Source organism: Perissodus microlepis, chromosome 22 (genome assembly GCF_051167445.1).
Source record: "Perissodus microlepis isolate ML-2025 ecotype Zambia chromosome 22, ASM5116744v1, whole genome shotgun sequence".
Classification (NCBI taxonomy): domain Eukaryota; kingdom Metazoa; phylum Chordata; class Actinopteri; order Cichliformes; family Cichlidae; genus Perissodus; species Perissodus microlepis.
The window spans coordinates 32,114,096-32,126,030 of record NC_140481.1 but is presented as its reverse complement, the minus strand read 5'-3'; the positions used below and the strand labels follow the sequence as shown (position 1 = coordinate 32,126,030).

Genomic DNA, 11,935 nt, shown 5'->3' with positions numbered 1-11,935 from the left:
AGGAACAGGTAGGTATGAGATGAGTTCCTCTTCGTCATTGTCATCAGCATCATCACGTACAGGAGACACGGGTAAGACAGACATTTTTCTCTTCTGCTTAGTAAGCATTTCCTTTTCAGAAGGTGGTAAATACCCACAGGGCAGTAGGAGGTCTCGATGTAAGGTTCTCAGGGGCTTGTCTTGGCCTTCGGGTCGAACTGTATACACAGGAAGAGTGTCGGCTTTCTTCACTACAATGTACACAGATGACTCCCATTTATCTGCAAGCTTGTGTTTGCCTCTTAGCCGCACGTTCCTCACAAGAACTCTGTCTCCAACATTCAGCTGTGACGCAGTGACATTTTTATCAAATCTGTTTTTGTTACGTTTCATCACCTTTTCTGAGTTTTCGATGGCCAGCTTGTAACTTTCTTCTAGGTGGGACTTTAGTTTTTCCACATATTGTGTGTGGGATGTTGATCCTTCTTTGGCAAGGGGTAGTCCAAAGGCCAAGTCCACCGGTAAGCGAGGTTGGCGGCCAAACATAAGCTCATATGGTGAGAAACCTGTAACATCATTTCTTGTGCAATTGTATGCATGCACCAGGGGTTTTACGAAATCTTTCCAATGAGATTTCTGTTGAGCTGTGAGTGTTCCTAGCATATCCAGTAATGTTCGGTTAAACCGTTCAACAGGATTTCCTCTTGGATGGTATGGAGTGGTTCTTATTTTGTGGATCCCAGCCATTTCACAAAGCTCTCGGATGATTCTGGTTTCAAAGTCAGGGCCTTGGTCACTGTGCAAGCGTTCTGGGATACCATAATGCACAAGAAAGTTGTCCCATAAACATTTGGCAACAGTCCTGGCTTTCTGGTTTGGTGTTGGCACAGCAATGGCATATTTTGTGAAATGGTCAGTTATGACAAGTATGTCTTTGACTCCACGATCTGGTTCCACAGAGAGAAAATCCATACACACCAGTTCCATGGGATGAGAGGTTTTGATATTGACCAGAGGTGCGGCTCGTTCAGATGGAGATTTGCGTCTTACGCATCTTTCGCAGTGTCTTATTTTATTGAGCACATCACTAGTCATCTTAGGCCAATAAAACCGGGAACGGACTAAGTCCAGCGTTCTGTCAATTCCCATGTGACCCATTTGATCATGTAGGTGGTGTAGTACAACTGGTCGATATTCCTCGGGTAGCACTAGCTGGTATGTGAAGTCACTTCCCACTTGTCTCTTCCTGACGAGAAGGGTGTTATGGAGCTCCAGTTTATTTACTTCTCGCAGTAATAGAGGTAAATCGGGAAGTTCTTCCCTCAGGAATGGCGGTGGTGACTCTCCTCGCTCAACCTGAGCTATGACATGCCGAATGACAGGGTCAAGGCGTTGTTGCGAGCTTAGGAGAAGGAAGCTGCACAAGGTTAAATGCGACAGTTTTTGATAGAATTGATTTGGTCATATAAGATAATTAATTAATTAGGGGCAGCACAGTGGCATGGTGGTTAGCATTGTTGCCACACAGCAAGAAGGTCCACCATCAGGCCAGGGTCTTTCTGTGTGGAGTTTGCATGTTCTCCCCGTGTTTGCGTGGGTTCCCTCCGGGTACTCCGGCTTCCTCCCACCGTCCAAAGACATGCAGCTTGTGGGGATAGGTTAATTGGATAATCCAAATTGCCACTAGATGTGAATGTGCGAGTGAATGTGCGAGTGAATGTGAGTGCGAATGGTTGTCTGTCCCTGTGTGTTGGCCCTGCGACAAACTGGCGACCTGTCCAGGGTGTACCCCGCCTCTCGCCCTACGACAGCTGGGATAGGCTCCAGCGCCCCCCGCGACCCTGAAAAGGCTAAGCGGAAGTGAATGGATGGATGGATGGAAGATAATTAATTAACATGCATGACTGAATAACTGAGCTGCTGGAATACACGGGCTGAGAGATCAGACTGGGAATTTGAGCTTGTGATGTGGAGTAGCTGAGAGAGGCAAGTATAAACTGATTTGAAATATACTGTGCCTGGATTTATTGTTAACTGGAGAAAATTCCAGGCACACTTAGATGACTGTTAAATAGCGAGAGAAAAAAGAATGACAGCCAGAGACAACTGAAATTGGATTTTACCCTGGCAATACTCTTCTGCAAACATTAAAGACACATGGAAGCCCAGGGATAGATGAATTTGTTTGCGCTGCTGTACGTAGCATGAATGCTGATTGGCCTGGAGAAGGCCAGGAAAAGGTCATTGGACTAGACCAGTAATAACACAAACAGCTTGACGGTGTGGGGAAGTGGAAGTGATAAAGCTTAGATTTAGTCAGCAGCACCTGGCAGTGGACAGATGTGAGGCCATAGATCTTCCTTATTGAACTTGTGCATAAGTTTCATTTTGATGTTAATTCACGGGCTAAAAAATGATCGAATACTTTAAAAACAACTTGGTAACTTTAGTCACATGAAATCTTAAACAGTTTAACAGTTTGTTTTCTATCAGGAAATAGAAAAACGTATTACTGACAAAGAGACATTTCCTGCTTTGTGCACATGAGGTGCACGTGTGTGAGCATGACGTATGTGTGTTTTTTTTCACCACAAGCTCACCTTTTGTTAAACAAAGAAAATGCATTTATTCCTGTTTCATGCAAATGTTTTCACATGTTTCTGAGTGGCATCGCAAATATAAATACCATGAAATGTTCCATTTGTGTGTTCAAGCACACTCGAGGTTTTTATGCAATCAAATGAAAGTGTTGGTCTGTGGTCCTTTGCATGATGTCACTTCCTCAGAGTTTCTTCCTGTCTGAAAGCAGACAGAAGGCTGGACAAGAACAGTACAGCATAGCACCATATATACAAGGGTTAGTACTGCAGAACTGTTAAAGTATAGTTTAAACTCTGTAAGTGCAGCTTCTGCTCAGCTGTCTCAGTCCTCTTAAGATGTCCTCAGATATTTATGCTGAACCAGATCTATCAAAGAAGGTGAGATACAGCAGAAAGGAGGGCGGAGCAGAGTGGGAGCAGAGGGAGGTGGATACCTACGAGAGTGCAGATGAGATCAGAGATAGTTATGATCATTTTCAGGCACAGGAAGGAGGTGAGTCAATTATACAAATAAATGTACTTCCGGTTTGTTACAGTCAGCTTTTAATGCCAAATAATTGCAGCTCATCAAACATCTGTTTCTCCATGTGCTGTATGAACCTTTGTAGTTTATGTTTTTTTCCCACGTTGGTTTGTAGAGCTCTGTGAACAGCAAATTCATTCAGGCACTTTAGTCACAGTGCAGATGTTATATTTCCTTGTTTTTTGGCAACCGACCCTTTTATGAAGCTAAGCTGATACAACCACAACCACAACCACCGGTCTATTAAACACAGAGTGACAGGAAATAACCACAGACCAACATCCACACTGCTTTCTAACAGGACCACAGACTCAGAATCCTCCTTCAGTCCTGAAGGGCTCTTTCAGATGTGCTACACTGGGTCTAAGAGTGCTGTGCCTCCTGATGTTAGCTGGGATCATCATCCTGTCCATATGCTGTAAGATAAGATACAACCTCTGAACTTCTCCTGCAAATGAATGTATGACTGATACTGAATCCCAGCAGCCAACAAACATGCAGCTTCACAACCAGAACGTGTCCTTCTGCCACAGCAAATACAGGAAGTACCTGATCACATGGAAACACCTTTAATATGAGGAAGTGTTGAAGCCTCAGAGCAGCTTTGTCTGAATGTAAAAAGACATATTTTCAGTGAGAACAGGCACATGTCACATGAGTCATAATCTGTTCTTTCAAAGCATATAGGGCTTTGGAGTTGACGTCACGCCTCAATGCATTAAGGGAGCGCGGCACCATTTTTGCGGTCTATGAATCAAAACAAACACACTGTGTTGGAACGCCGATTACAAGATGCTTAAAAGCAGCTCAAAAGAGAATGGACTGTATAGACACCGGTTTCGTTCAGAGGCGAAGCGGCGGTACTTGCAGAAAATAGCGTGCATTGGAAATGTGGACCCGTATGAAATACGGCCGTGGAGTAGAAACCCTATTGACGTAGCCTGACATATTTTCGTACCTTATCTGTGGAGTCAGCGTGTACAAGTCGTCATTCAAACAAAGGTAAGTCAGCTCGAGTACTGCGTGTGAAATGCGTTTGATTTCCCTGCAAACATTCAGATTAGTGCAGCATAAATTCATTCATGAGGGGAAATTACAGTGAGAACATGTGGAGGCTGTTAGAGGGATAACATAGTGAGTTCAGTGCATTTATGTGACATTGTCCTGAAGGATTTAGTTATTCTTTATGGTTAAAGAAATTGCACTAATGTATTCATATTTATTATAAATAATTCTAATTATACATCTTGCTTCCGTGTTTGAGTCCTGTGTCACTAAAAATACATTTTATTTTAATTTTATACATTGATTAATGACCTGCAGAATCTCATTATCATATTAAGTGATTCATAATTATCACTTTATGCTTTCTCCATCTCTAAAGTGATGACATCCTTGCATTACATACTTTAGGTTCATTTTCTGCAGGCAGGTTTCTGACAGAGATCAGGCAGATTTACACTATAACATGCAGCGTTGTATAGATGGACACATAAAGAAATGAAAAATTACATGTATGTGCTAACTTTCTAAACACTTTGTTACATTTATGATAAAGTAGATAAAACACATTTATGTCGGCCTTGGCTCATAGTTCTTGTCTTTAAATTAACTTTGTATGTTTCAGGTCCTGCACTCTCAAAGACTGAATGAACCAGCATTGCAGCCATGGGTCACTGTGAGCATCACAGTGAAGGTTGAAGCCGCCCGCTGCACCTGTAAGGCCGGAGTCGCGCAGACCTGCAGCCATGTCCCTGCTCTTCTGTTTAATGTAGAAGCAACAGTGTTGTTGCTTATCTTATCCAGGAGGGTCACCTCTTCACCCTCACATGGAAGAAGCAATCTGATTGGCATGGTGGTATGTTTGAAGCAGGTCCCTTGTGTAGCGCTGGAACCCAGTCACGATGATTCATCCATTTCATAGGCTGGTTTGCTGCAATAATGCCAAAGTATTAGCAACTCTATAAATAGAAGGTAGTTCTGCAAAATCACTCAGTAGGATGTTTGTTCTAATTTGCTATGAGCTCAGAGTGCATTGAAAATAAAACTAATAGGCTATAAAGAGTGATATGAACATATTTAGAACTTACCGGAATGAAAATGTCTGGAGCACCAACAGATATTTTGAGATGGAAGAGAACTGGATATCAGCTCACAGCTGCTATCCAGGCTAGACGCCTTCGTTTGGTAACATCGACACACGAGCTGCCTCATGTTGCTTCCAGGTTGGGAAAGAATGAAAAGATAAACCCTTTTCAAGCTTATTCTCTTGCCGGTCGTGCGATCGAACATTGCAGCCGACCACACAGCAAGAAGGAACCATGGCTGTTGTGTGTGCCTTCGCTACTTTTTCGCTTGCGCTTTGTTTAGACCCCCAAAATGGCGGATCGGGACAAAATCCTTTCCACGCCCACCCCCGTGACATCACGCTCCAAAGCCCTAGATAACATCTCTGACTACAGGTGTAAAAATGCTGTTTGATTCTTCACCTTCTTCCTCCACACTGAAGCACAATTATTCTGAATCTTGTCAGTGGTTTTTGTTCACAGTTGATACGTATTTAGCTCATCAGATTTCCTGTAGTTCTAACACCTCCACCCACAGGACATGTTAAAGAACAATGGCTGCACAAGTTTCTGACTCTTATTGATATATTTGACAAAGCAGAGGAAGAAGATTATTTCTGTTCAATGTTTCACTCATTTTATTTTATTTTATTTTATTTTGATTTCCCTGAAATATTTCAGATGCTTTGAACAAGAGTGAGCTGCAGGATGAACTTCAAGGTAAGCAAACACCAAGTTCTTATATCACAGATATATTTGTAGAACATTTTAACTTAATTTTAATCTGTTTTTCTGTAAAGACACAAAAACCAGCCTGACTCAGTTACAGAGCCGTTATGATGAACTGAGTAAAAACCACAGTCAGCTACAGGAAGAAGTGAAGAAGCTGAAGGAGAAGATAGAAGGTAATAAAGTTTGAATAACTAATAGAAAACATCAGTGTTACACAGTGATAACCTGATTGTGTCTTTGTTTTGAATCCTAAATGTTTGATACTGTGTAACAGTTTCTCTGTATAAATGTAAGTTTCAGTTAATTATGAATAAGAGAGAAAACCTGAGTTTAATAATAATAAAAATAATAAACAAAGTGCTGCACATAAGATAACAAGTCATAATTTTTTTTTTTTTTTTTTAAAAAGACAATATAAAACAGGCAAAAATTAACCAAAAGCAGTTTTGAGTTGTTTTTTAAAATCAACTACTGAGTCCACAGTTGTTAATGTTTGGGGGAGAGAGTTCCACAGCTGAGGGGACACAGTGGCAAAAGCTCTACCACCCTGTGCCTCACCCTCTTAATATTTTTCATAGCAAGTAAGTCCTGATCAGATGACCCTAGGGACCTTCTGGGGACATAGTGCTGTAGCAGATCAGAGATTTAGGCTGGTGCCAGTCCATGCACAGCTCTGTATGTCAAGATCAGGATCTTAAAATGGCCTCTAAATTCAACAGGAAGTCAGTGTAACCGAGCAACAGTGTCACATGTGAATACTAGGAAGGTTTTGTCAAAAGTCTGTCTGCAGCGTTTTGCACAACCTGCAGCCGGTCCACAGAACCTTTGCTTAGACACATAAACAGCGAGTTACATTAGTCCAACCGTGAGGAAATACATGCATAACAATCTCCAGCTCAGAGCGAGATAAAATCGGGCTTAGCTTAGCCACATTTCTTAAATGATAAAAACAAGACCAAACCAGAGATTTCACATGACCATCCAACGCGAGAGTCGAGTCAAAAGTGACACCTAAATTCCTGATAGAGGATTTAACATAAACAGACACATAAATGAAGTATTTACAGGGAAAATGACAGGGACCAAAGATTAATGTGATACAACATGACACAAAATCTGTCTTTAAAACATGTGTTTGACTTTAAGAGAAGTGTCCTCATCGATGGACGAGATTTGGAAGCAGCTGTTACTTTAAATCCACTGAGAGGAAAACTTGCTCTGACAGCAGGAGAGACTGTCAGGATAAAGGAGCTGATCTGGTGATGATAAACAGCAAAGAGGAACAGGTGGGTGTGTTTGTTCATGTCTGTGTGATCTTTGATGGAACTGACAGTCATCTGTTACTTGTGTTTTTGACCTGCTGTCAGTCTGTGACCTGCTTCCTGTCTGCACTCTGATGGATTTCTTGGATTCTCCATTTTTGTTACAGACATTCACATTCAAATGTAAAGTTTTTGCACATTTGACAAATTTGAAGCAAAAATTTAAATTACACAGAAATTGTATAAAATTAGAGCAATCTTCATAATCCAGATTTTTTTTCTGATTACTATATTTTCCACACTATAAGGCGCACTTAAAATCCCTTCATTTTCTCCAAAATCGACAGTCCGCCTTATGTTTGAATTCTGGTTGTGCTCACTGACCTCGAACCGATTTTATGTGGTACACGGCGCACAGAAATCTATCAAAAAATGTTTTAGTATGACTTCGCTAAGCTATGAAGCCGCACCGCTTGATGGATTGTTGGAGCATTACGGCTGCCGTAGTCAGGAGCCTCACGGAGAAACTCCGTCGACTTCAGGTCCCAAAGTCAAACAAACTCTGCTGCATCACTGAGAGTTAAAAACTGTCTAAATTCTTTCGTCTTTGATAAAACGATCAGTGTTGCTGCTTTACCAGGTATAACAATTAAGTTTAACATCCAGGCATCCATGAAAACAATTTATTAAATTCAACGGAGTTAGAAGTTAGCAGGAAGTTAGCTCACTAGCTTCCACCTAAACATGATGTAGCATGTTTTGACTGAGAGATTTCTGAAAAAATTCAAACGTACAGCTCTGCTGTCACTTCCAACATAAATGAAGACAGAAAACTAAACAGCAGTGACGTTTGTAGGGTTACTGAAGTTGGGCTAGCTGGTATATAATGATGTGCTACGTGATCACTAGCGACACAGCTATGTGTGTCAACGTGAGGGTTCCCGATGGTTAGAGACAAATGCAATTACATGGGAGGATGATGTAAACGGAACAAACTACAGTCAGGAGAACAACTGAGATAATCCATCGACAACACGAGGTTAGTCATTAATATACTGCAACAACTCGGGAATAGAGCAGCTGCCAGAGAATTCAGCATTAATGAATCAATGGTAGGGAAGTGGAGGAAGCAAGAAGAATATGTTGAGTAAAATATGACTTATCTGACTGTTTTGTTTTCACCTTATAATCTGGTACGCCTTGTGGTGCGAAAAATACGGTAAATCCAACTGAATCAAATGATTTGTTAACACTGATTCCACTGCAACACTGACTGAGCTACAGGAGGAGCTGATATTCATTGATTCTTTGGCTCTTTCTGATTTCTGCACAATGGAAGAAAAGTTTCATCACATTTATTCTTCCTTCAGTCATATTCACAAGATGATGTCACTACAACAGAAGTGCTGAAGTATGACTGGAGACAATATCTGTGTCTCTTCTCAAGCAGGAATTTGTCAGTAAATTTGGAGGAGAGTCCTGGATTGGTCTGGAAGCCAAACAGACATCAGGAGGATCTAAATGGGAATGGGTGGACGGATCAGCGCCCACAGAAACGTGAGTCATTAGTTTGTTTCTATTCCAGAGTTATTATTTAGAAGTGAAACATTGATGTTTTGGAAGATAGATCAGCAATACATGAGTTGAGCTATTTTCCAACAGCCCCACAAACTGAATGTAAAGAAAAGCAGAAATCCTCCTTTGAATGAACAGCTGTGCTTGAACTCTCTTCATCTGCAGTCTGTGATGACGTTCAGTTACAACAAGTCAGTTTGAAGAAGTCAGGATTAAAAATGTTCAAAGCAGCGACCGACACATTTCACTTTGTTCACTTTGTCTTCATGGTTTTTGTGCTGTAATGTTTCTTTTCTCACAGAACAAAAACTGTTTCAGAGAATTCCTGTCTCTTCTTCTTTGGTGTTTGTAAAACTTCAGAACATATGAAGGAAGAAGCTTCAGTAAATATGACCTGATAGACACACATTTCAAAGTGATGTCTGTAAACAGCTGACAAAACAGTTTCAAACAGCAGAAAGTCAGCTCTGACTTCTTTTTATTCTCCATTTTTACAGCAGGAAGATTTCATATTCATCAAAGCTTGAAAGCTGTTTTAGTGTGCATGATGATTCTCAGAGAAAAGTCTAAAGGAGGGAAAGTGGGCGAGAAACCTGGGAAAGAAATACAGGAAATATTGGAAATATTCCAAAAGAGACTCATATTTATATGAATGTGACAATAGTTATGAGTTTAGTCCAGTTTCATATCAGATTTGATCTCTCTGACAGGTTCTGGGCAGAAGGACTGCAAGATCCATGGTCAGATGACAATGCAGTTTACTGTAGTTATGACGGGAAATGCCGTCAGTACAGTTCTTCTGATTCCAAGACCTTCATCTGTGAGAAATGAGTTTGGTGCTTTGATGTAAATGTTTGAATAATCCAACCAAAGACACCTCACTATGAAATGTCCTGCATGAGCCTCAGACTCAGCTTACAGTCTTTACTTGTTCATTCTGCATCATATATTGATTACATATATTGTCCCTCTGTGCTCTGTGCTGTACAGTAAGGTTGGAAGTCATCCACACAAAAACTTGAAGTACTTCATTACTCTGTAGTTCCAGCAAATTGTTCTAATAAAAGTCAAAGTGCAGCTTGTCTTTACTTTGGTTTACTTGGTTTATTCATCAGCCTGTTGGTCCTAAAACTGCAGTAAATGTCTTGTTTCTAAAAGTTCAGCAAAAGATATGTTTGATTAATAAGAATTTTAAAGGTTCTGATCAGCTGGAATATCAGAAGGACATTTTTATACCTCTGTATATGTGAAAGTGACAGAAAGACATTAAATGTTAATTGTGTTATGTGAGTCATATATATTTAGTATTGCATTCAATATGGAAGTTGTATTTAATTTTTTGTATGATGGATTTGAAAAACAAATATTTCATATAAGGCTTTAAGTGTTGATGACTTTAATTACAGATAAAATAACTTACTCAGTAACTTATTGGTTGAATTGTAAAAGAGAGAAAAGGGCTTCAGAGCTCTAAGTGTCGCTATATTAAAGGTTCAACATTTAACTTGGAGACACTTTGAAATATTTCAAAACATCAACAGAATATAAAGAAAACATCTCTGATGTCATGTTCAACACATCTATATATGAACTGAAGTTAGCATCCTCTAAGCAGCTAATGCCAGAATGTACTCTCATGTAATACCACTTTGTACCACAAGAGGCTGCAGTGAGTAAACATCTAGTCTGCACTGAGCTCACATTTGTATAGTTGTTTTTGCACTACAGCATTAGGTCAGACCACAAGTGTGTTGTTCTTTTACAATAAACAGCAAAAATCAGAAAGTGTGTTTGGATTGACAACAACTGTGATGACACATTATAACCTGTTATTAAAGTTCTGCCCCTGCTTTGATCAAATGTGGGTTACTGCTGGTTAGTTAGTGTGACTTCATACAAACCTGTGTGTTACACCAGTGGAAGAAGCTTTTCCTTCATCAGTCTTCTTGTTTCTTACTATAGGGGTGAACAGCTACACTAACACTCTCTGGCTCTATGCTGCCCCCCTGTGGTCACAGTTGTAGTCAGTGTTGGTATGAAATGTTTGAAAGCTTCAGCACCACAGACAGCTACAGGCAGCTCCACCCTCTCTGTACCATGTCTGCAACCTGTAACTTCAGTGTGTTGGATTTAAATATTGAAATAAATAAACTGAAATAAAAAGGTTAAATAGTGTAAAATATGTAAATGTACAAAGAAAATGTAGAAAATGTAGTGGTCATGAACTACAACTTTAAATAATTATCATCATAGCGAGGTTTGGCCTGATGGCGGCAGTAATGGAAACATTAGAGTACCACCATCATCAGTTTAAATTTACCACACAGCAGTGAAAGTATCTTATTGTATAATCACAGACTGACTGACAGACAGTCTAATTCAGTGTTCGACAGAACAAGTCTTAACGTTAATAAAGACGACATCTTAACTTAAAAACAGTTTTTATGTGGAGAAGAAGAACAAAAGACTGGAACTGTCAAAGTGACATTTCCTGTTAAGCACAAACAGTTCATCTGCTGACTGTTTGTGTTTGTGCAGGTTTGTATATCTGAGGCTGGACAAATAACAATAATAATAATACATTTTATTTGAAAGCGCCTTTCAGAACACTCAAGGACACTGTACACAGCAGAATAATAAAAGCAACATAAAAGCATAATACGGGCAGCAGAGTTCTGGACACATTGGAGCTCGTGGATGGATTTTTGAGTGAGACCGAAAAGAAGTGAAAGAGACGATTAATATTGTGCAGTTGAAAATATGCAGACCGAGTAACATTATTAATGTGTGAATTGAAAGAGAGTACTGTCGAGGATGACACCCAGACTTTTCACAGAGGAAGAAACGAAGACCGGCGAGTTATTGATCGTAATAGAGAAACTGTTGGTTCTGGATAATGTTGATTTAGAGTCGACCAAGAGGAGCTCAGATTTGTTACTGTTGAGTTTAAGAAAATTAGTGTCACGACCGAGGCCGTCTCAAAAGGAAAAGGACTCAATTGCTGGGCGCCGAATAGCACGTAAGTAGTTTCAGTGACAACACAACTGGAATTTGAGTTTCACAAATGCAAAATACAACAACTAAACCTAAGTGGTTTACGTAGCCCGAGCTAAGTGAGCAATCTGGTCATTCGTCAGTGGAAAACAGCTGCTCCGAGGTTTGGACTGGAGGGAGAGTCAACCTGGGTCCGGGGAAAGG

General features: G+C 40.3%; 1 protein-coding gene across 1 annotated transcript; it reads left to right on the top strand.

The window, feature by feature from the left end:
• The first annotated feature begins 2,528 nt into the window (after nt 1-2,528).
• Nucleotides 2,529-9,825, top strand: LOC146363580 (CD209 antigen-like protein A). Its single transcript, XM_084918673.1, has 7 exons — nt 2,529-3,072; nt 3,404-3,520; nt 5,850-5,888; nt 5,969-6,073; nt 7,047-7,186; nt 8,613-8,719; nt 9,448-9,825. The coding sequence occupies exons 1-7, from the start codon at nt 2,916-2,918 to the stop codon at nt 9,566-9,568; spliced, it is 786 nt and encodes a 261-aa protein (XP_084774799.1). The 5' UTR covers nt 2,529-2,915; the 3' UTR covers nt 9,569-9,825.
• Nucleotides 9,826-11,935: the final 2,110 nt, after the last annotated feature.